Source organism: Acanthaster planci, linkage group LG05 (assembly GCF_054643075.1).
Source record: "Acanthaster planci isolate LZ-2023a linkage group LG05, COTS_SCS, whole genome shotgun sequence".
In the NCBI taxonomy this organism is placed as follows: Eukaryota; Metazoa; Echinodermata; class Asteroidea; order Valvatida; family Acanthasteridae; genus Acanthaster; species Acanthaster planci.
Window position 1 is genome coordinate 13,638,061 of NC_141781.1, and position 25,794 is coordinate 13,663,854.

Consider the following 25,794-nt stretch of genomic DNA (forward strand, 5'->3'; position numbering starts at 1 on the left):
TTACCGAACAACATTTCTCCACCTGTCATGCAGACATGGTGGGAGTTTTCCCACCAACTCCCTCATGTTGTCTGGATATTCAAGGACCTTTACTGCGTAGATGCTTTTCACAGCATTTTCACATTCCACCAGCAGGATGGAGAAATCATCAAGTGCTTTGGGGTTGTCTGGATGAACACATGGCCAATCAAGTGCTTTCTCAATGAAGGATTGGGCCATGAGATGCATATCTCCATATCTTGACTCCAACTCCTTCAGAGCTGCTGGATATCCTTGCTCAGACGGAAGGTGGCTAAAACCTAAGACAATTCTGTTTGCCTCTCCTGTAGTGAATTGCTCCAAGTAGCTCAGTCGCTCGTCATCATTTTCGATGTGTACTGCCACTTTCGTATTGAACTGCCGGATAAACTTTCGGTAGTCAGCTGGATCCCCACTAAACCACTTAATCTCAGTGATGGGTCTTTTCAGTTGTCGAACAACAGAGAGAAGGATGTCACCTGAAGTGGCAGTTTCACTTTGGTTGTTGCCACAGTGATTGTCACTCTCACCTGAAACAGGATGGTTATTACATGTTCTGGCATGCAATGGCACTGACAGACTTTTGCACTGTACACTAGCATTACTACTCTGTTTACCTTGTACTTGTGCACTACTTCCACTTTGGTTATGACTGTCTGGTACAAAACAATGAGCATTCACATTTAGTGCAGACTGGCCACCATTAGTCTGGTCTACTAAATCTGACTGTTTATTCGGTTGCACTGCTGCTAACACAGTATTCTCAGTGAGCTGCTTAACTGAATTTGGATTCTTAATAACTGAACCTGCATTAGATTGGAACTCAAAACTGTCCAAAGCTCATTCTTTTTCTTCAACAATGTTCAGTTCTATAGTCAAATTCAGCTCCTCTTCTTCCAGCTTCAGCTTCAATCTTGGGTTATTACTGTTTTTTTAATAATGTCTTCCAGTTCCTCCGTGCTTGAATGATCACACCCATACATCCCCTCGTGTTACACCCTAGCTGTTAACTAAATGAGCTGCACACTGTTCAGGTGGGGTGCGTTTGAACAAGGTACTCGTGGTATAAATTAAACACAGGTACTCTCCCAAAGCGCTCGAACGGCAGGAGTACGCCCCGTGGATATGGATCAGCGAGAAAGGCGGACGCGCCACCATTTGCAAGCTCGAACTGGATGATTGCTGATCTTGTGCGTTAACTACCGGTTCCATGGGTCCATGTAAAAGGTAATAAATGCATTTTACTTTAAGTGCATGTGCAGTGGGCGTGGTTTAAATTGAGGTGATGTCACAGTCATGCAGAAGGGAGTGATGCGCGCGAAACCTCAAGGGATTAAACGCAAAGATAGTACATCTTTGGATAAAAGGAGTGGCCGAGCGAACGCACCCCTTGTCGCCGGTGGAGGGCGCTCGCTTCGCGCATTCTAGATCTGATTGTACAGTATGTGCGCGCCCAGCTCACATACGCGGCGCGGCATGTTTGAAAGCCTTCGCTTGCTTATTGTTTGTAGCGTCTTGCGGCGCTAACGTTTCGCTCGCATACCGGTATCTAATTAATACAAAGCCAAACTTAGTCCGTCGTGAGGTAAGCTTGTTAAACGTCGGATGCTTGTACCACAGTGATTTTATTAATTTTGTCTTTTCCAGCCCATCCTAGTTTGTGATGTACAATGAATAAAATAATTAATAAAAAATATAAACAAATACAAATAATAGGCCTATATTTAGTATATGATGCCACTTGCACTTAGGGGATACTATGTCTAACCACCCATTTTTTTGTCATTTTAGACCATCATGAACGTTAATCTTGTAAAACTGGTCAGACCCCCTCCTCTATGGTTATCATGCATGGTCATGATGGCGATGCTTTCTTTATTGTGCTGACCCTATTTTTGGGCAATGTGAATCTAAAATTGAAAGAAAATTTGACTTTCTTACTGATAAATCAGCCATCATCAGGGCCATGCAAGTTTGATTCCACCATGTGTCATGTGTTGAAATTCTTGCAGTTTTCCCATAACTTCCCTCAAAACTACATGTATACCCTCTTTTGACATCAACTCATTATTTATTTAGCATGATGTCGTAGTCATCCACCAAGGTGAATCTGGTAGGTCTTGATCCCTTCTATAAACGGGGTCCCCAAGTACATAAGCCCCTCCACTTGACCAGTTGACACCCTGTGCACAACTTAAACCCTAGTTGTTGTTTTTCTTTTTTTAAACAAATGTCGAAGTGAATACTGTATCTGACCTCATAATGTTTTCACTGCTAAATTTGACTTTTTATTTTAGTACTTTTTTCTTTCAGATGGGTCACTGCAGGGAAAGGTTAGCATGGTTAGTGGTGTCAGTATATGGAACAAGTACTGAGCAGTTTCATTGTAATATGCACCATCTTGTTCATCACAGGGCAAAGGAAGTGATACGTTGGCATGCTGAGTGTGCATGTTAATTGAAAAACTTTTGTGCCTCCAAGTCATCATGCCTTCGTATCATGTCACAGTTTACTCAGTTACTGGGACACTGCTTGCGCGATATTAATTTGTTGTTAAAGGGCAGCCCGAAGAGTGGGAAGTAAATATAGGCTAGTTGTGCATCATGAAAGTAGGAAAACCATGGAAACATAACAAGCGACATATGAGAGGCATCATACATTCATGAGCCATTTTGATTGCATGATTTGTCAATGATTCTGCCATCAGGCACTCGCCTCTTCTACTTCGCACTTGTGAAAATTGTTTCAAAGGAAGGAAGTAAACTTGGAGATTTCATGCAGAATTAACCCTTTGTAGCTATCACGCATGCTTATGCATATCAACTGGTCACTCCCAACACATGTGCTTCTTACTTTAATGCAACATGGCAACATACATTAAAGTCAATACTTGTAAAAAACATGTACCACTACATGTATATGTAGTTCATAGTATGACATATGAAAAAGCTTTAGTACAATGTGCATGTGTTTACATTATATACACTAAGCTATTATATAAAACCAAACATCCATTTCATGATTGTGCGTTTAAAGTTTTGCCATACATGTAAATGCACCAGCCATGTTGAACAGTGTAGCATTTCAGAGCATAGATGCTGATATTGTAAATACGTGTAAATGTAGCTGCTCAAAAGCAGTACAAAATGTCATTTTTCCATTCGTGTATGAACATGGATGTGCCCTGTTTCACCTTGAGCAGCATGTTTGTGCTTTTGTAATTTCAAGTGCAACTCTGTGAATTCAGGGAGGGAATGACTGGGGACTGACAGCATGGATGAGTCTGGGATCTCTAACAAGCTGTTTGATGACCTGACACCTCAAGCTGAGATCTTCCGCTCCAAGCTCATCGAGGACTTCCACCTCCTGGACAGCCTCGATGTACAGGGACAGTCAGATGCACCCAAATACTACTCCAAAGATCTTGCTGGTGGGTGGATGAACATTTGGGCATATCTGTGGAAGCTTTTGTGAGATCAAGATACCGATAGGCGTACTAGGCCTTGGAACCTTTACAAATGTACATGTATGTTAACACGTACAGATCGAGTGCTGTCCTGTCCATGAACAATCAGACATGGACCTTGAGCTGAGACTAATCAGCAACTCTGCTCAGCCACCTCATCAGAACCAGCTTAGTAGCCCTTCTTCTTTGCCTCTGTTCCAGTTTGTTCACGAGATGTGTAGTTTACTTCAGGGAACATAAAATTTTTTGAGTAATTTATACATGTATGTTAGTGCCACAGCTTTGAAAAACATACTGTCAGTGATAGATCCAGCATTTACCAAAAAGGTAAGACGTGCCCATTGCGGAAGTGAAATCCAAGCATGTTAGTGCAGTAATTTTTTTTTCATATAGACAAAGTTGCCTGTCTTTGCATGATGTTACCAGTTATCACCAGAACAGAAAAGTAAAAAACAAAAACAAGTGATATACACGTAGGGAGGGGGACATTGTTCTGTTGTGCCCACCCCCATGATAGATCCAGGGGCAAATGGATGCCTTGCCCCCCCCCTCAATAGCAAATGAATTTGTTGGTAAAGAGACAAGGCATGTTTTGCTCATTTCTTTTCAAAAGCCTGCAAAAAGCCTCAGATTGTAGCCTTGATCCCTCAGAAGGGTCATAGAAGGTACTTAACAAGTATCTGAATCCCCCCCCGGAAATTTGGCTCTTGAGCCCACCCTTGGTGTACCATTTGTTACAGTGATTGAAATTTCTTCAGAAAGAATTTTTTGATGTGCAGAAAGTATTTTCTAATATTATATAACTGTCTCTTATTTCCACTGGTCAGATACATTGCATCTGCAGAAGATGATGCTGGACAACCCAGCTGGACTGGTCAAGTTTCAGGTCTACTCCAGTAAGGCTGAGGTCAGTAAGGTCAGCAAGGCTGACCGTCGCAAGAACCGGGTCCGCAACAAGAACTCCAAGAACCCGCCGCTCAATATGTGGGCACATTTTGTCCTGGAGAGTATCCTTTTTGTAACCTTTGTCGGTTCTAAAAAGACAAATTTACTTACCTAATGGGTGCAGTAGCCCAGTTTGATTTCCACTTCAAAAAAACTCTGCCTGCTTTACACTAGAGGGATGCAAGGGGCTCCAACTCGAGGTGAAGCTCATCAAGGTTTATTGTGAAATTATGCCACATTTTAGTGCAAAAGATAAAAAGCTGTGAGTTAAACTACATAAATGAAAATCTATCCAGAAATATTCTGTATACTCCCGAGAGAACTCAGATGGTATTTGAATAGTTTCATGGGCCCAGTGAGCAGGGGTAATAATGAAAAGCACTTTGATATAAGTTAGTTAAAAGTGCTAAGTAAAAGCTGTTGTTGTTTTCTGCATTCGTGTAATAGTAATTTTTTCATTCACTTGTTGAGTTCTCTGTGCTGGTGAAGGGAAGGAGAGTTTGCAGGGGAGGTCAGGTGAATATGATTTACTTTTAAATTGATACGAGAAATCCTTGTTCCGCAGCAAAAAAAATGGGGGTTCTCATTCCATTGTGTTTCTCTTCCATTCTTTTTATTTTGTATCATTTATATCCTTAATTTCATCAACATGATCAAGGTTCCGTCTTTCAGAACTTTATGCTGCTTCTGATTCTTGCAAATTCCATTGCCTTGGGTATACAATCAGGTAGGTCAAGCACTAAAGGAAGAAGTCACTTTTGCACGTATGGTGTGTGAAGGCCTACATGCTATTGTACAAACATGAAATACTGTGCGGAATATCATGGGTGTCACCAGGATTTTTTTGAGGGGGGGTTTCTAGGGGAAAAATTTCCTGGTCAGAAGCATTCATCATTGATCAGCAACAGACTGATGCAATCAGGTAAATCTTTTTCTCAGAGGTGTCAGGAAATGGTAGCCCAAGTCTGGCAGGCCTGAAGCAGGCCCTGGACATCTTCGACTACTGTTCTCTGTTTCTGTTCATGGTGGAGATCATCTTAAAGTGGATAGATGACTTCATCTCTTTCTGGAAGAATGGCTGGAACATCTTTGATTTCTTTGTGACAGTAGGGGTGAGAAGCTTTGTAAAAATTATAGATGTGACAGTCCATGAGTTTAAAAAGAAAGTGAAAAAAGTTTCGGTAAGAACTTGCAAAGAACATGCTGCTGTGGCTACTCCAACTTACGCGAGAATAAAAGTTTCTGTCATCTTTTTAATTAGACGAAAAAAATGCAAAGGCTGATTCAGTTATCGTATCTTTATAGACTCATGCATTCATTTGCTGCGTTTATCCCAAGGTTAAAATTTGTCAAATCCTGCGTGTGTTGCACAGTCGAGAATGCTAGACTGGTGTGATGATTATTTGATTCTGTATAGGTCTATAAAGTTTCACCTTACTTTAAACTTGATGCAGTAGAAAGTTCAGCTTTGAACTCAAGAGTTGCTCTTTTTATCAAATTCAGAGTAATGTAGGTTCAAGTATCATAAAGCCATTCAAGATCTAAGGATCTTTAGTTACCCTTTTAAATTTTGTTGATTTTACATGTAGTTCATGTACATTGCACCTAAGACATAGTTCAGATTTGGGAAGCTTCAAACAAATTAAGGGGTTTTTTTGGTAATAATATTATGACATTTTTTAAAGAGTGGCTTTTTTTCCTGCAGTCATTTGTCCCCGAGATCATCGTGCTCACTGTTGGAGACCTGAAGGAGCTGCGAGTCATTGTGAGTAATCTCCGAGTCTTCCGCATCCTGCGCTCACTCAAGATGGTGTCTCGCTTCCAGCAAGCGAGACTGATTGCTCTGGCTATCACCAAGGCCTTCAAGGTGAATTTTATAAGCATAGACTATGGGGGCGGGAGGAACTCACTTTCATGTCTAGACTGGTGTGATGAGAAGTAAGCAGAATCAAGCGTATTTAATTGACCAATCACAGTAGAATCTCATCAAATTTTCCAATGTCCCTTACAAAATGGATTTGGGACACATAAAATCTTAGAGAAACAAAACCCAATGCGTTAAATTCCACCAGGATATCTAAGGGGCAACAAACCTGCAGACAGTGATAGCTCAGTTTGGTTGGATGTGTGGCAAAATTTCCACAATTGCACTGTTTGAAATATTCAGCCAGTACCTTACAACTTGTCACACAAAAGAAATGTTTTTGCAAATCTTTTTCCGGGAATGATCACCTGAAAATATCAAACATGATAGATATTTTGCAGTGGATTATAAATTAATGTATTTAAACTTCCTGGGATGTGATCTACTTGCTAATTGGCACTGTTTGTCTGAAATTAATGTGGAGGCCAGAAGGTGTGAAAACGTAAAATATTTAAATTTTTGAAGATTCCGCTTCCACATATTTTTGTTATTTATTTTTTTTACATTGAAATATTTTCATGGGTACACCCTTTGTGAGAGACTATATTTGATTGAAGGCTCAACCCCATGTGTAGATGTTATCAGTGGCCTGGCTGTTGGTCAAGTCCAAATTTTTGCCCATTGGCTCGGTGGCTTTGGTCTGACCTAGGGTTTGTCAAGTGAACCATTACTAGTCTGATGAAGGGATGAATCGGCACAAGCACGTGACCATTGAATCTCAGTAGTGATTTGTATTTTTTTGTTAACATTTGTACTTCAATCCAATGCATTTGAGACCTCCCACTTCTCTTCCCGCCTCCCCCACTAGGCGATGACGTTTATCATGCTGCTGCTTCTCTTGTTCGCTTACATCTTTGCCATCGCAGGGGTCATTTTCTTTGACAGCTACACCAGATCCGATCGGGAAGATCTGCAGTATAAGGACAGCTTCAGGTAAAGAGGAGCACAAAGCATAATATATGGCTTTATAAGGCACCAGTTTATGTGCTTCAGGGCAGTCAAAATGTGTTCAGTTTTTAGAATTATAATACAGATATTTCCAGCTCTCTATTAATCACTTCATGCCGTATGATGTCTTTACACATTTCAAGAAATTCTGTGTGTGGTGCTGCTTGACATCTATACTTGTGCACAGGCTTGAGTGGTTACCATACACACAGGCTGAAAATAGTCTGTGGACGTTAAATGTGTGTGGCTGTCCTCAATCGGCCTTAGGGCCAATTAGGCCAGGTGCGGTGGTGAATTGCTCTGTGACATAGTCACAGAGTTTTAAAAAGTAACATGGTAAGGATGTCAAACAAATTCTGAACAAATGACCCACTAAGGGTCAGCATTTTTATTAGTCCAACTTTGTCAAGGATTGTGTGTGATTGTGGTACAGTACTAAGCATTTTGTCAATTTACAAACTTAGTGTTTTCACTCAAAAATGATACTGTGTCTGAGACAAGTGCAATGTTGAACAATACATTCAGTATGGGGATAAGAAATCAACTTTTGGCCGTGTATGTAAGTTTTATACTCTTATGTTGCTTTCTTGCCCTTTTCTTCCCTGGTACCCTGCAGCACTATTACCCGTGCACTGATCCACACTGTTCCAGCTCTTCACATTGGACCAATGGTACAAGGTCCTGATGGACATGTGGAAGGTTGCCGACCGCTTCTTCACCACCTTTTACCTCATGCTGTGGATTTGCATTGGGTCTTTCATCTTCCGCAACATCTTTGTTGGGATAATGGGTGAGGGGACCTACATGTAACAGTTTTGAATCCTCCAATATGACGGTATACACACTCTGTAGCCTGAGGAGTTAACACAAATTAACGTATAACGCAAATTGTGTGGCAGCCATACAGGGTTGCAGATGTGCAATGGGCATTGAGCTGGACCAAAAGGGCACGGTTTTCTAAGCAACAGAGACTCCTTTGGTCGGAATTGAACTTCGCTGGTTCACGAATGACTAGGGAATGTATGTGATATGATCACATTACTACTAACAAAATGAACACATCCAACCAACATGGCTCGTTTCAACCGATGAGGGTGTGCTGTTTAATTTGACCAAAGGGGTTGCCAAATCCACTTGTACATACATGCATGTATGCAAGCAAGGCACAGCCTAGAAATCTATGTATTGTTGTGTAGTTATATTACTCAGTAATAGTGAGGGTGCTAAACATCACTGTTACCCCTGCACATCATACCCACAAAGAAATCCTAAGCTTTCCTTGGCTTAATTAGTAAACATTTAACCATTTGATACAGAACTTTTAGTGTCCCATTAAAGTGATCTGAAACAAGTGGTTCATTGTTTGTTTTGCATGTGTATGCATTTTGATTCACTTGATCCTTTGTTGTTATTGGTTTTTGTTCTCCTTTATATAAGTCAACAATTTTCAGTCCATCCGGAATGACCTTTTTGATGAGGTGAAAGGTCATGAAGAGACCAGGCAGATTGCACGTAATGCTGAAAAGTTCAATGAAGAGCTGACAAAGCAAGACCAGAAGCTGAAGGCAAGGTTAGATAGACGTAAAAACAACTCTCTAACAGCTGAGGAGGAGAAAAGCCATGCTCAAATTGACACATGAAATTGACAGTCCTTTGGAGTGCATTCACCGCATAGGCATGCAAGTGTACACGTTTGATGCGGAGCACGCTTAGTACACGTAACAAATTTGGTCTGGAATGTACGGTCTCATGAGATACTCATGTTTATATTAAAACAAAAATGACACTAAATCTTTATGATAAATCAGTTTGTATAGAATTGTTTTCTTGTCTCATCAAAGGTCCTAACGAGAGTTTCTGTTTCTGTTGAGTTTCCAGGCCTTCAAAATGATACCTTTGCTATAATCTCTTCCTCCGGAATTCCTAAAAACAATACATGTGTTTATTTTTCCAAGACGCATGACGATCATTGCCAATCAGCAGTTGCTTGCTGAAGCAGCCCAGGCAGGCAGACAGGAACAACCTCACGGCTCAACCAGAACAGATGATATCAGGTGCACCATATGACCATTTTTCAGTCTGGCATGCTCCACCCCTTCATCGGCACCATCCCTCTTCCTCAGCCTTTTTTCCAAGAAGGCAGTTAAAATATAACTGGGTAATTCCAGAAATTAGGGGTCCTATTTCTCTTTCAAGTCCCTGTTACATCTGACCTTTGTTATTTGACATGAAAATACCACCGGAATTGATTTCATAGTATTACATGCCAAACAAATACTATGAAATCAATTCCGGTGGTATTTTCATGTCAAATAACAAAGGTCAGATGTAACAGGGACATGAAAGTGTCACACTTTTGGACCCCTAATTTCTGGAATTACCAAACTAGTAACCACTCGTGAATGGTGTTACTTTCTGTCTAGAAAACCTCATTCTTGAGAAGAAGCAGACGATACATGTATGTTTGTCAACTTTTCAAATACAGCCCATCACCACAAAAACTAATTCATGGAAGTCATTTACATATGACATGAACATGGGCGATATTTTCTGAGGCTCTGCTGCAGAGCAATGTGTGCCACAATAGTAGGCTATGTGTTGAGTTAACGTACAACAGACTCCACTGATTTTGTTTTTGCAAAATAAATGAAGTATTAGACGCGATTGACCATCCTCCCTCAAGTACCAACTGAGAACACTTGTTTAACCTGCTATCCGTACCTTTGAATACAAGTTGCTAAATTATATTCTCAAATCTTCTGGCGTGAACTGGTTATGTGACCTGGTGCTCCTCTCTTCGGAAGGAAATTTGTAGTGTGCTGTAAACAAACTTTGCCCGTCCTAGAAACCCACTTTTACTGTCAGTTCGCACTGAGATTGTACAGCTTGTCCAGTTTACATCCAGTGGTTTTATTGCTTAAAAAAACATTGTTGCTTTGTAGTTAGGTTCCAAAGGGGCTGATAAATCGACCAAGTCAAACAAAATCACACAAAATAGGTCAACAGTCATTTGTCACTGCAGCTTATATTGCATCAACGAATTTGCTTAATATGATCAGATTTCCAAAAGAAGTTGCATTTTGATAATTGAATTTTACTAAACTGCAGACATGAGGACCAGCCGTTTGCCAATTCTTTTTATATTGTGGTTTTTCTATGGCCCCAGTACATTTGGTGCAGAGACTGATAGAAGATCTTCGGAAGACTCCATTGGCAGGTAATACATTCCATGGTTTTATATTTTGTTGTTTGCAGTGAAATTATACTATACTGTAGGCTCTTCTTGACCCCGCCAGTACAGTGTTGGAGTGAGCAATGCAAATTCCGCAACGTACACTGATAATAACTACAAAAGGCCTTCTGCAGACACTGTTGATCACGTTCAAATATGGAAATTATCTGGAGAGGAGGAATTCAAAATTACCTAAAATCTATTCATTAAACTTAAATCTGTCACAGATGTCCAAGAATGTACGTGTAGGGTGACAGACATCAGAGTTTTTGTTTTGTGGGCTGTGGTGTGCATCAGAGTGCAAATGCAAAATAGGAGGGACTGATTTTCAACTTCAATTCTGGCTCCCGCTGAGCAGAGAGGAGAAACCAGTGCTAATTCAAGTCCATCACAAGTCATTCAGTCTTAAGCCAATTCAAAAGCTATTCAAATGAACTGTGACAAAAGCATTCCTTTGTCATTGCTCCACCCTTACTTACTGTTACTTATAAACTGCATTGTGAAGGGACTTGTGACTGGACTTGTGATAGACTAATACAACACTGGGAGAAACAGTGGAAAGATTTCATAACTAGTGAACTGCATATTGTGGAGAACATTCTTTTCAACAGAAATCAATTGTGCATTCTTAGTGCATCCCATGCCAGATGGAGATGCGCACATGGTTTTCCATTTCTTGCCAAGAAACGTAATTCGGCGGGTGAAATTTGTCAGGATTTTTCTAGACTTCTAGATTTTTGAAAAAAAATGTATTGAGGACTTACAGTGTTTTTACTTGGCATGGCATTGCTGGAACTAAAAGTAGTATTTTCCAAATTTCACACAAAAAGTGAATGCAGCTAGGACTTGTACAAGTTAAAGTTTTAATAGTGCACGCACTCTTGCGTTGTTACTCTCCACTGGAATGTAATAGAATACCACCGCTAGAAATACTACTGAACAGTGGAGGTATATGGTATTGAAAACTTAGGTGCCATTTAATGATTTTTCATTCAGTTGTGGGGAGATCTTTTAACTTGAAAATGACTTAAAAATCCATGGAAATTTTTGTGGCTTGAAGGTCACGTGCATTTTTACAATGGAACTCCTAGTTCCTGTAAATATCCATCATCTCCCACTATAGCAGTGTATGTGAACTTGTGACCTTCCCAAGTTGTTTGTTTTAGGGAAGGGAAACTTCTGGAAGGGTGTAGGAACATTGTTTACATGTCAGTAGAGGATCACTGGCAACTATAGAGAACTTTCGACAGTTTGTAGAAATTTGTTTGATTTCTAGAAATTTTACTTGTTTGTAATTTCTTGTAGGTTTCCATAATTGTATCTTGAATGGTTTCTCTCAAGTGACGTACTGTATCCCTTCCTACAAACTGCCATTAACATTGTCAAATTTCATCACGGGCTATATATCAATCAACATGCACGTAGATATAGAACATTTGCACACAACATGTACATTCACCTGATGGTGATGGTGTAGAATATGCACATTCACATGTACAATTGTATTTTCCTATGAAAGGCTCTACATTCTTCATGAGTTTGAATCAGGACTTTGTCAGAAGGTCTTAAGGATTCATTCTGTTAGCATGTTTAGAGTATATCATCATACATTAAAGACAAGGACCACGGTGTTTCACTGAGAGCAAATGAGTGAAGCTGTACTAAATGCCAGAGCTCCATTGGAGGGACTGAATGTTCCCATGATTTATAAATGAGGTTTTTATACTCTAGTAGAACTGCTGCTTTTAAAAAAGTTTGGACTTTGTTCATGGTTTTAAGCCACATATGCAACTAGTGTACAGGTTTCTTATGCTGCGGTTCATTCTTCGGCGCATTAATACCCAGTGCACTATTTCAGTCTTATTTGATTTCTTTGTAACATCCAAGAAAATTCATACTCACACCAAGGACAAGAATATGCTTATGCTGCAGCCACACAAAGTATGAATGATCCTACCGGTAATGATGTCAAGATTCCAGAATGGATCCCTGACAGTCCTGTGTGGGACTTGTTTGGGTATGAGGTACCATCTAGCTTTCAGCAACTGGAAAGACATAAAGTATTGTCCATCTAATTTCTGTTGTTGAATACATACATGAACAACAGTGTTTGGGCTTCTTTTCTGTGTTGAGTTCTACACGTATAAAGGGACTTATAATTTTAAGCTTCGTAAAGAATACTGTTTAGATCTGAAGTCTGATGGGAATTGATTACAATTCCAAAAAGTTTGTTTTTGTAAAATCTTTGGCATCAAAAACAGTATGTACAGTAGCCTGTAAAAGTTGGCTATTTCCAGGGTGAAGGGAAATCTCTACAGTACTATTTTACACTGTTTCTTTATAATTTTTGCAGCCTGTTCATGTCTGAAATTTAGCCATGCACATTGTATCAAACTTGCATGTGTTTGTGTGCTATTGCATCAGTGGAAGGTCTTTTTGATTATATATCTACGTAATTAATGTTTCCAGGTTTGGATTTGTGGAAAGGTGTTTTCTTTTTGCTGATGGCAAAAATTCTGTCAAGATCAAAGTTCTGGGTCCTCTCTTCTGTATGACAACATTGTGTCTGGAAGTACATGTAACCCCATTTTTCACTTTTCATCAAGGATGAAATGTGTGCTCCACACAACTTACATCCAGCAATGAAGGGTAAACAAGGGTTTTGTGATTTTCATGAAGAAAGTCATGAATTCATCTGGAAATTTTGCACCTGGCGTGCAGAATGGCAACAGCACAAGCACTGCAAATAAGTTTTCCTTGGTTTTGAGTTTTCATTAAAGACCATAATTGTGGGTGAATAAATAAACCTGAAGTACAGTACAGTTCAGTTTCACACTCAGCAATACAGTACAGTTTCTTTGACAGTTACTTTTAGGATGCATGGAGAATTTGTCGCTTTGCGAAAATGGTGAGGATATTTGGAGATACATATGTGAATTTTGCAGTACTCTTGTAATGTCATAGATTTTCACTTGAGATTGACCTGACACAGACACCCAGTCCTGCACATAATCCCCCCCCCAAAAAAAAAGCTGGCGTAAACTTGCGGAGTCGTGTCAGAGTCAGATAACAATTTCATGATTTGAAGATTTTAGTGCCATTTTCTGTTCTCGTAGTTGGAGATCTTGTTTTGTCTTTGTTGATACCTTTAGTGAAGATAATTTTAATTGGGAAAAATCTCGGAACCTTCTTTTGTAGAGGAGATGGGTGTTTAAATGGTTTTGTCAATGCCATTTCTGATTTCTTGAAGCTGATTTCTGATTTCTTTGGCAATCCAGATGATACTGTGTGTATTAACCCCATAGAGTTGGATCCAACTCTATGATTAACCCCCATCATGATGACAGCAATTCTTTTTTGTACAAAGTTACAAGGTTTACAGAATGCATACATGTATGATTAAGTTTTTTGCATATCCACAAATGAGAGCCCCAATGGCAGCAGAGCAGTTTTTTCTCAAGTAAGGCAGCTAGTTCTGACGCTATCAGCCATCAGCGATTAATAGACTGATCTACTACATGTAAGTCCCACCCCACTGCAGGAGTGGGGGGATGTCCTCCATGTTGAGAAATTAGGGGACTGCCACTCCCCCATTCACTGCCAGTGGAGAATCCCCATCCTGTCAAAACAAAAAAAGTTGGTTTGTGATGTTAAGTGTCATGGTCATTCAGAATTTGCAATAGCAATGAGGGAGTGAACAAATGAAAGGCATTAACCTGTTAAGAAATTTGAAGGTGACATTTGTTTTTACAAGTGAGAAAGTTCCTGTACCAACTTTGATCATTCCAGTATCGGGGGTTAGGGAAAGGAAATGTGTTGATGGTTTAAGGACATATTTTTGTAACCACTTCGCTATGGAGGACTGCTACTACCGCACCATTGTGTGAGGATTAGTGCATACCACACATACATTTTATTCCTTAAAAGTGAATTTCTTCTCCTATTTGTAGTGACTTTTTACATTTATCTGTGAAGGTTTTTTGGTCTCTTTATAGTTAGTGTTTCATCAGCTATCAAAGAGAAATGCGTTTTTTGCATGTGAATTCGGTTCAACCATTTTTCCAGTTTACAGATGGTGAGGGTCTTGTAGACATTGAACATTCTGAACATTGCCAAGTAGTTTATATGCTGGTATCTTGTAATTTCAAAAGACACTCAGTGCACTTAATACCGGTACTTGTGCCTTGAAGGAAGCCTTTTGGCTGGGAAACAACACAGTACTGTACCTTTGCTGAGCTATGTGCCCCACAGGTCTTCTATCCGTATTTCCTCTTGATGCTGAGAAGTTGGCATTATCTTCAGGCTGACTCCAGTGCAGACAGAGTTCTGGAGGATGTCATTGTTCATTGTACACTTGCTATGGTTGCGAGGAGTTTTTGCCACAGACTTTTGTATCTGCTGATTTAAAAATCGATATCCCACTATTTATTGTACAAGAACAAAGCACCACAGTGGCATTGAATCCTGTAGCACAACTCTCCTGTCCGACACGGCACTTTACTTGCCGACCATGCCCACAATCACTGTTGGCCATTGTAGCCCCCGTCGCTGTGGCAGTGATCCTAGCAGTAGCAGTGATAGTCCTCACCACCTTGCTCCTGTGGCAAAGAAAACATCTTCGGAAGTCTCTGTCAGGTATGACAGAAACTAGCAACGAGTACAACAACGCTGAAGGCAAGAAAATAGAAGGCCACACATTGCTAGAATATGCTTATGCTGCATCCTGTAAAGATGAGATTACAAGTGACGTGTATGATAATATCTCTCCTGGCACATCAAGGCAGGGTGGTCCTTTGACCTCAGAGTACCTTGAATTGAAGGACTCTTCTGCTCGCCTGAAATCCAGGAGTATGCTTATTCATCAGCTGTTCCAGTGAGCATGAATGATACTGTCACACTGGATGACCAGTACAAGAATGTTCCAATGGGCAAAGTTGCCAAGATGAAGCAGATCTCTGGTGGTCTGTGCGGAACTCATCTTGAGGTATAAACCACCACCTAAAAAGCCAGCACCAATTGCTGAAACATATGGAATAAAAACTTGAAAAAATGCGATTATCATGTTTGACCTAATGAAGATCTTTTTAATCGACCTACATGTACTAGATGTTTCACCCTTTTAAAAAAGGTTTCGTTGAATAGATTTTACACAGGTTTGTGAAAAGCAGTGTTTGTATACGTACTACTTACAACTTTTTCAATGGAATATACATGTACGTATTGAAATGGAGGTATATTCAGTGTTCATGTACATTGTATGTGGTATCAATAGCATTTTTTCTGTATCTGCCGATGTTAATACTATTTGATCCTTAGGTGTTTGGGTGTGTGATTGTAATTTAGCGGCTTTCTATTTTTACAGTTTTGAAGACATATCCTCTGATCTCTATCGTGTTAACCACTCGGTGCCGGGTAACGGAGATGGTGGCTTTTTGCGCATTACCAGGGTGCCTGAAATCAAACAAAGGAGCTAGCTGGGTCTAAGATGGTACTCGGAACAAAAGACCGAGCTGCTGGGAATTGCCATTATTTCTCAGTTGGCATTAGTGGAAGTAATCTGTCATTGTTTTGAAACAGTATACCACTGTTTGTGGCATTCACCATGGGGACAAAAGTGCTCCAGCACTTCATCAGCGATGAGTGATACAGTACTGCTGCACGCTAGTCTGGCCATAATGGTAAAGCTATTGCCATTCAGCAATGCACGGGGCCAATTTCGAGAACAAAGGAAACTATGCAACACTGCACAATCTGGGCTGTCTTTACTGGGCGTATATGTCTGCAATACTCGAGCGTCAATGGAGGTTGCCTGTCCCATCAGAGTAGCCACCAGACAGTCATTTGTGTGGGTGTAAACGTCCAGTAAATGAAGTTATGAATTTTTGAAGAATTTTGAAAACAGAAAATGTTGAAAATTGCCCGGAACTTGTCCCGCATATGCAAATTCCACCTGGCAGGTAGTGGTTAACATATAGGGCCCTTTCATTTACCGTGGTCTGTTCAGTGTCTCACTGTGTTTCTGCTTGTGTATTAAAATGTTTATAAATGCAGAAGAGCTAGTGTGTCTGACAGCACTACATGGTAGCTAGAGCAGTTCAGATTTGCAGACTAATTTTGAGCCTTTCTCCAGACTGTTCTGACCAGTGTTGTAGTTGAGACCACGTGAGCTAGACCTTCACAAGACGAATACAAGACCAGCACAAGACAAACAAGTTCTCCAGTCTGAATTCAAATCACAAGCTATTCAAATGAAGTGCAACAAAAGCATTCCTTGTAGTCATTGTTCACCCCGTTGCTTGTGACTGATCTTGTCCATGGTCTTGTGTTTGGTCTTGTGCCTGATCTTGTTATGGTCTACTAACTTATGAAAAGGTCCGTTTATAAGATGACGACCATGGAGTACATGTGTAAGTGCATATGAATCATATTGGTTCACATGGATATTCCTGTTTTAGAATTTCTGACTGGCACACTGTTATGCCACGTACATGCAATACAGTACGCATTTATTTTTATTGTGCCAAATATACTAGAAGGGTGTAGTATATTAACTGTTTCCTCTGAAATAAAGTTTTGAATGAAGGAATAATTTCTGAGGTTAAGAGCCTTGGCTGGAATTGTAAAGGTGCACATAGCTTTAAATACCGGTATGAAATATTTACATGAAAAATGTCTGCATTTTGTATGGTATCTTAGTGGCATAATTAGCTTAATGTAAAACCAGCAGCAGTGAAAATGAGTGTTTGAGCATGATGAAAGTCTCTTTCGCATTTTATCCAAAAGGAATACGATGTTTGAGTTGATGGCCACATATACACAGAAATGTACCTGTACCATTATGTGCGCAGGCACATGCCTACAGTGGGAGACTTTGAGACACACGGAGGGCTCCAAACATACTGGTCCTTTGTAGCATTTCTTAGCATGCGTGCATAGTTCTGAGCAGGTGCAGTACTGTAAAAAGGGACCAGTTCGTGTGCTGCCACCAGTAAAAGTCTCCCAAATAAAAGTTTTTCTGCTGTGGAAAGCCATGAAAGGGAATACAGTCAGTGTTCACATACATGTAAAAGTGATTTCTGATTTCCCCAATCATGAATTTACAGCATGAGTTCATTTTTTGTACCTGTGGGTAACTATTGTTGCCAATATGGTTTGCCTAACGGTGAGTTTGTAGATTTCAGCCGGGCCAAACTTCTTGTGTCGATCCCTCCCAACCCAGAGTCAACTATATGCGAGGTTAGGCCTACATCCTCATTAGCGAATAGTGATCACTTTGACATAGGCGATGAGGTGCAATTCTACTGTTCTCATACAGGTGGGCAACCCCTACCCTACTTGACATTTTTAAGAAAGGGCAACCAGCTGTCCGGTCCCTGCCAAACAATCACCCACCAGTATTGTCTCACTGAAAATGATAACGGATTGACCTTCACTTGTAACATGACCACATCTGTCTTGGATGAGCCACGTACTTGCTCTGTGATGCCACTGAAAATCTTGCCAAATGCCACCATCCTACCTGCAGTATCCAGGGTTCAGGAGGGGACCTCGGTATCATTTGAATGTTCTGGAGAGGGCATGCCTTATATTACCAACTACGGGTGGAGAGTGACTAATGCTTATACTGGAGACATCCTACCCACAAATAGGTACACAACTGCACAGTCTGCGAATGGTCAGTCTTAGGAGATAGCAGTGACAGAGAATCTTGAATTGTGATGCATATATATATAGTTAGTGTGCCCTCTAGACTCTTCTGTAATGCCACTGCAAGAGTTAAAGTACATGTAGTGAAACCGGAAAGAACAACTTTGAGTGTTGAGACAGCAGAGGTAGCCACAGAAAAACCACTGAGCCCCACATCGCAACAGCAATGTCAGTCAATGTGGCCTCCATTGTTGTGGCAGTAGTCCTAGCAGTTGCAGTAGTCATCCTCATCATTGTGCTTCGGTGGCAAAGGAAACGCATTCAGAGGTCTTCAATCAAGCACCCAGGATTGACCAGGTGTGACACAAGCTGGCTACAAATGCATTGCCAGAAGTGCAAAATATGCATATGCTGGAGTCCAGGAGAATAAGACTGATGGTGATGAGTATGATAATGTCTCTTCAGGGTGGTCCTCTTACCTCAGGGAACCTTACATTGCAGGACTCTACTGCACATCAAGAAGGTCAGGAATATGCTTATGCTGCTGTTCCACAGAGCATAAATAATCCTACCTCATTGGTTGGCCAGTACAAAAATGTTCCTACCAGTAAAGATGCCATGTCCCTACAACAGACCCCTGTTGGTCCTCTGCAGAACTCTTCTAGGTATGAAATGCCATCAAAGCTAGCATCGACTAAAAAGCTGAGAAAACGGTAACTCCATCAAATTTCTTTGATTATAAATGCATTTATGTTTGATAAATGTCCCTCCTTGCACATTAAGGCAAGGTGGCCTACCTTGAATTTTATGACTCTCGTGCATGCCCTGACTGTCAGGAATTTGCTAATTAATGTTGCTGTCCAAGAAAACATGAATGTTCCAACCACAGCATTTCCCTGCACCCCCACAAAGTACCATTTACATGGTTCTTGAGTGTTGCGGCTTTGAAGGCTATATGTAGCTTTGTGGTTTAATTTTAAGGTTTGTAATTAGAAAAGAGCTAAAACCTGTTGTTTTTTGTGCGAGCATGAGTGTAAATCCTACGGGGGATTGTGGTATATACCCTCTCCACTTTTTGAGGTGGGAGGGAGAGATGGGCTATTGAATCATCCTCGTCCACACCTTTTTGTGATGAGCAGAAAATTAAAGTGGATTGTAAATGTCCTTTCACCAAGTGACAATATTTTGTTCAAGCTAACTTGTTTGCATTTTAAAGTGAAAGATTTTTTTAAAGTGATGTGTGGCACAGTACCGGTACTACCCAGATTGTGACACTGTCCGGAAAAAGAGTGAAATATTGAGTACTTTCTGTTACACACAAGTGACTGAGTTTCATGTACAACTTGTTCACCTATCATCTTTTTTTTATAAAGGGGGTTCAGGTTAGGGAATAAGAGTCTTGTGTAGCTCATCTGCTTGGAATTTGGAGAATTTATCACAAATGAAATTTTTCTTTATTTTGGGTGTGTGTGTTGCATAGATTGGTTCTCAAGGCACTTTATCTGTGGATTGAGTATATAAATTGTTAACATATTTACATGCTTAACATCCAGAATTGGAAAATGAAAAGTTGAACAGTCCTTGGTGTCATAGAAATGTTGTGCAACATATTTGTGTATCTTTCGTGGTCATTTCTTGTTATGTGATGTTGATAGAATTACACTTAATCTGACTTTAAGCTTAAATGTACCATAGTTGTGTGCTTTCTGGCTATAAACATGTGAAACAGCAAGAAAAGTTTGCAATGCAACCTAATTCCTCATTTTGTATCCAATCTGTTACTGTCTCTTGTTATCCTCATTCGTTAACCCTTTAATTGCCAACTCTAGCACATTTTTGTCGATGAATGGGGGAAGGGTTCAAACTTGATATCAGACAATTTGCGCATGCCAGTTTTCAACTAACCGACTCACTCAGGTTGTTTCAGGAATTTCAGTACATTTGTCCAAGCACATTGGTCATTGTGTAATGGACTAGGGTCTGCCACCTATAGTCGTAATGTACATGCAACTCATAGGTCATCATGATGGTTTTGTGTTCCTGAGTTGGTTGCCTTGTGGAAATCGGTTCTTTTTTGTCTATAACCAGAGTCCTAATAGCCCAGTTGATAACTGGGCTATTAGGACTCTGGTTATAGTCATTGTTAGTGGAATTAGGCATCATTTGGTCATCAGTGGCCATGGCCAAAATTTGCAGGTCATCAAAAGGCACCAAGTTGTCATCAAAAAGGCATCCAAAGTCATCAAGGGTCTCACTTGTCACTATTTGGTCATGTGGCATTGGTGGTTGTCAAAAACAGGGTTACCTGTGAGGGGCAGTAAGATTCCTGCACCTGCTGGTAGAGGCACAATTTAGTACACTGGGTTTGCCTGAGATTGAGCCTTATGTATGCAGTGAAGATTGTGTTTGATTAATGCACAGATCTATGGCTCTGGTTTCCTCCACAAACTCTAAAGTTTTGCCGAAATGTGGATGAAACCAAGCTAGAGCCTTGTTGCATTGGACCATTTTATTTCTTCATGACATGTGTTTTATGTCATTAATCTCTATAACTTAATTTAATTCTCAGTTCATGCAATTTTGGTCACTAGTGACAGCATCCAGGAGCAGATCTCTAAAGGTTCTGTCCCAGATATACAGAGACGAATCAGTCAGTTTCAGGTGGAGGAAGAACAGTCATCAGCAAGTAAGCTCACCCAGAGGGATAAATTTCTGTCTATTCTATGTTGTCACCAAATTCTTTGAGTGAACTCTATCAGTAACCTCTGATGTGCCTGACTGAAAGAGCCAAGCCTTTTCAGACCATGGATGTTACGCCCATTTGTGGAGCTCACCACCCTCGTGCATTGAAGTCTTTGTGCATGATGAGCACCTCAGTGGAAAAGGTATACATTTTTGACTGACCTGTCTTGGAAAAATGGGTGGTGCATGAGAATAGTATGTCCGACTTTCACACAGTTGGTTTGAAATGAAAATTTATGTACATTGACGATATGCAGAAAATGTTGGGGGGGGATTCTGCACGCCCCAGCTCTTTGAAGCAGAAATGGAAAGGAACTGGTATTTGTTGACTGCCAGGACCAAATGTCCAAAAGACTGCCCACTGTTTCTGTTAAATTTAATAGTTGTGCCCCATCAAAAACTCCATTGAAAAGATGTATTGCGTGGGCCCTTTAATTCAGCACAATAGAACTGAGGATCTGCAGATAGACATTTTGTTTAATGGTAGCTTTCTCATAACCCCAAAAAAGCTGTGAGAAATATTATTTCAGTTCTTACATTCCTCCTACCGATACTAAACAGGAAGTCCATGGCCCACCACAAATTGAAATATCAGCAAGTGGTTTTCTGGGAAACGCACGTATCTTTCTTACCCATGTATTTCAGACTTTAGCCATGTCAGCCACCACAGTGACAGGATTCTGACTAGAAAATGTGATAGCTAGTGCAATATGTAATTCAAACAATACATGTAGAGCATATAAAACAGCAACAACAAATACCAGGGGTATAAATTTCCTCATTGCAAAATCCTGTCATACGTAAAAACTGCTTTGGGTTTCTAGTTTTATGCAGCAGTAGAAAAATACCAAAATCGCAAGAGAGCAAAACTTTTGGGGAGGGGGACAAAAGTTTGAAATTGTTTTGATTTAATCTTTATTGTGCATTTCTGCAGGGATGATGCTAGTACCGGTACATTTTAGGGCTTTTTACATGTTCTTTAGAAGGAAAGGAAATTTTTTCCACTTTTTTCCACTTTTTCAGGGAGAGAGGGGGCATATGGTCCCTATTGTCCACACTAGATCTGCCTTTGATCCCAGCCCTCATTTTGTACATTTCTTCCAGATTGGGAGCAACTCGTCCATGATAACTTGCAGCTCTTGGTGAAGAACCCAACTGAGACTCTGTGGCCCCGGGATACAATGTTCCGATACTTACAGCTGATGGAGTCCCTGCAAGAGAACCTACAAGAGAGGCAGGACATCCTGGACCTCTCCTGTAAGCGTGGACCCATCTTCTCCCTGTGGGAGTAATGAGAGATGGCATGCTTCAACATACATGTACCTGTAGCATTATCCTTGGAACTCACCGTCTTGGGGGGATGAACTGAGCACGCACAACCAAATTTCTGTAGGAATGTTTGGACTGTGCTAGTACTTACCAGGCGCCAGGAGAATTTTTACAGTTTGACCAACCTGGCTATTCTCTGCCAGTGAGGAGGGGCCTCTTGGAAGTCGGCACAGATAGTGTTGACACTTGTTTTCATGGTGTTAATTGGGGTCTGTTTCACACTGTGAGCACTCTTTTAATCATTTAATCGTGATTTCTGTGAACTTTCTGTTTTCGTATTGGGTGGACAGAGGTCCTCGGTGTTTCAAAAATTCTCCCAATGCTGGGTATGCATTACTCGTTCTAAATAGCAGACGAGACATTTAAATACATCACAGTAAGGGATGACCCTGAATGACTCGGACGTCACATTTCTGTGATGTATTGTTTCTGCATTTTGTTTTTGTTTGAACTTCTGAACAAGTTAGGATACACACAGATGAAAGACACAGATTTTGCACCACTGCAGTTTGGTTGATTCGCACATTGGATAAGCCAGTACACGTAGGTCTAGCCACCTTCATGCCGTTGTCTGGTTCCGTGTCTTTGATGTACCTCACAAAAGTACACAGCCTTTAAATAAATGGGTCTTGAAGTGCATATGTATATTTTGCAGTGGCATAGCTACATACCCCTGCCCACGTTATATCTCTGAATTAACACAGCCTACATGTATGTACAAGCTGGTGTTTGTTGTCTTGATATAATTGTGTGCACCCAAGCATTCCCCCAGAAATTTCACCACCAGTCTGCACACAGGGCCTTTGGCTTACACCCATACCCTTAACCCTGTTAATTGGCACAGTAAAGATATTAATTTGTGTATTTTTGTATCTTGTTTCCAGATCATGCACTGCTCCAAATATTTGACTCCTAGCAAACACGATGCCAATGATGACAAAAAAATAGTCAAAGCTGCATCAAACCGTGTACATGCATGTATACTTAAGCACCACCGTATTAGGGTTGCCATTTTACTTTTTAGTACATAGTCAATGATGCTTTTGTAAAAGGATGAAATTAAATTGGGTTGATTGATGCATTCAAATTGGGATTCATTTATATCTGGGTCAGGGTTGCAGTCGAATTGTATCTCCTATTCACCCTTCAGCCCTAGAGTGCATGAAAATTTCTATTAAAAGAGACAATTCTATAATTATTTTAAACAAGAAAAAGTCCTCTGATTTGAATCTTTATTTAGCCTGTGTGTTCTGTGAACTTACTCGTATTATATGTTATTGTAACTTAGAATATAGGATTTCAATGGACAAATGTTTCAATTTTCCCACTTGTTCAAGAAGTTCATGAAATTTGTGTAGGTTTTTAAAATTTTATGCTTAATCCGTTGTATCTTGTCCAAGCGTCTTCCCAAACTTGATGTCTCGACACAGAGAGTAGAGATCTAGAATAGGCTGTATTTTCATTCACAGTACAGCCAGAACTTGTTTTATTTTTAGTGTTGCCGGTACTTTCAAGAAACATCAATTTTGACTCAAGCTGACCAAAAGGTTGAAGCACCACAGGGATGGGGCACAGAAAGCAGAGGATCTGTTACTTTCCATGTACATGTAGCTCTGAGGGCAAATTTGGCAGGACTGAAATTATAGACAAATTGCTTAAATCCGCTAGAGACTGTTACTTCCTTAACCTGACTTAACTGGTACTAAAGATGTCACAGATGTGGAATTGTTTACGCTCTTGTGTGTATCATCTTATTACATTTCAGAGAACACGGGTGAGGGATTGTTTTTGACGCCGATTTCCAGCATGCTGACAAACTTTAAGTGATGATTGCATGACACTTCACAGTTCTGAAAAAAGGCTCGTCCTGTTATTGGCTGTCTGTGAAAACCTATCCTTCCAATGCCCCATTGTACATGCGTGTCCTATTCATGCCTGCATGCACGCTTTCCATTATATTCCCAACAACATAATGTCTTGTGTGAAACCTTTCTGCTGGTACACCTTGGCAACTGGAAATACATGTACTCTCCATGTGACACCGATGGAGAAAAGTACAAAAAAATTTTTGATTTCCTGAAGACTCATCTTCGTCTAAGTTATGTCTCTACACACAGCATCGAGTTACATGCTGTAACTCGAATGACAGCTATTGCATTAATCAGTGCAATGAAAAGAAAAATGCAGTGACCTGTAAGCATGCTGCCATCATGTGTTCAGATTTGGTGTGCGTTCTATTTGATTTATCAAACTGATCCTTCTGATGATGCCAAACAAAATGTCAAGTAACATATTAGATACACTGCAGAGTGTGCTTTCACATGAGCAGTATGCTTTAAAATCAAACCAGTTATGAAATGGGGGTGTTAATCATATCAAACAGTGCAACTTCTTAAAACCTGCATTCCAAGGCATACAGAAAAACTCAAAAACCAAATCACCCCAGTCCAAAACAAATCCATCACTTGTCAATAAAGCTAATGTTGCTTTCATAGTTGAAATTTTTCAAACAATATACACGTATGCATTGTAAATAGTACACTTTATATATGCAGATATACATGGTATACATCCATCGCTGTGCAGGCAAGGGTGCAAATGTTGCACATGACATTCCATCAGTATTTACTGTGAAATCTTACAATAACTACAATATACATGTGCCTACAAAAATAGATAAAATGTGGGATTTAAGCAAGGGAATACAGCTGAAATTGCACAGAATGCATCCAAAGACCGGGAAATTGACATCAATTTTGTAAAAAAGGAAACGTAAAACCAAAAAAGCATACAGTACCTCCTGCATCCGTCATCCTTTGGCATCAATCAACATTGGTTCTTATACACAATAAAAATGAAATAGACTTTTAAGTCATTTTACATGTTCTTTATAGTTTTGAACAGGAGACCAGCTATTGAGGTTACTTCAGAAAGAAATTGATGAAATTTGTTTCTAATCTACAATTTTTTTTGTTGTACAAAGTTTATTATAGAAATAACTATACAATCTGATACATCTGATTACTTTTATTGCAAGTTGTTACATTGATGCAATTGTAGTTTGGCCAGTTTAGTTTTATGTAACAAACATTGTTTAGTTTACTTCTGTGAACTGTCTTTCTGTTTCCAAAATGTGAGTAGGCCTACATGATGTGAAAAGAAGTCACTTTAGGGATATGTCATGTTTCTGATATGCAAACAAAGCAATAACATTAATTTCACCCAAGGTATGATTAAATAAGAAATAGTAAAAGACTAGGTTCTTGAGCCTCAGGTGTGGAGAAAGTGTTTCAGGGCGGGGGAGGGCTTTAGGATTTCCCCATATGGTAAAATCTTCTTAATTTAAGTAAATACCTCGTGGGTATGCTGAGGTACATGTAAGTGGCCACCAAAAAATATCGCTGATTGCTGAGGAGGTATGCGGGTCCTAAAAAAGAAGGTTATGTTACCTCCTTCCAAGTAATTTAAGGAACTGTATACTTTTAATAGTGCACATGTACCATTGAGCTTGTGACAGCAAGCTTGTAAGGTGGTTTTTTTATG

General features: G+C 40.1%; 2 protein-coding genes across 2 annotated transcripts; one reads left to right on the plus strand and one right to left on the minus strand.

Annotated features, from left to right (window-relative positions):
• Positions 1–1,496, minus strand: LOC147799090 (uncharacterized). The gene is made up of 2 exons (XM_087136793.1): positions 1,481–1,496; positions 1–548 (listed from the first exon to the last, which is right to left on the minus strand). The coding sequence occupies exons 1-2, from the start codon at positions 1,494–1,496 to the stop codon at positions 1–3; spliced, it is 564 nt and encodes a 187-aa protein (XP_086992919.1).
• Positions 1,473–23,981, plus strand: catsper2 (cation channel sperm associated 2). Its single transcript, XM_022249953.2, is given in 16 exon segments — positions 1,473–1,603; positions 2,332–2,360; positions 3,266–3,448; positions 4,312–4,491; positions 5,088–5,156; positions 5,369–5,541; positions 6,135–6,296; positions 7,162–7,286; positions 7,918–7,939; positions 7,941–8,091; positions 8,739–8,871; positions 9,257–9,355; positions 10,468–10,518; positions 20,772–20,866; positions 22,027–22,179; positions 23,136–23,981. Coding segments are annotated over 14 exon segments (1,602 nt in total). The 5' UTR covers positions 1,473–1,603; positions 2,332–2,360; positions 3,266–3,291; the 3' UTR covers positions 23,168–23,981.
• The last annotated feature ends 1,813 nt before the right edge of the window (positions 23,982–25,794 follow it).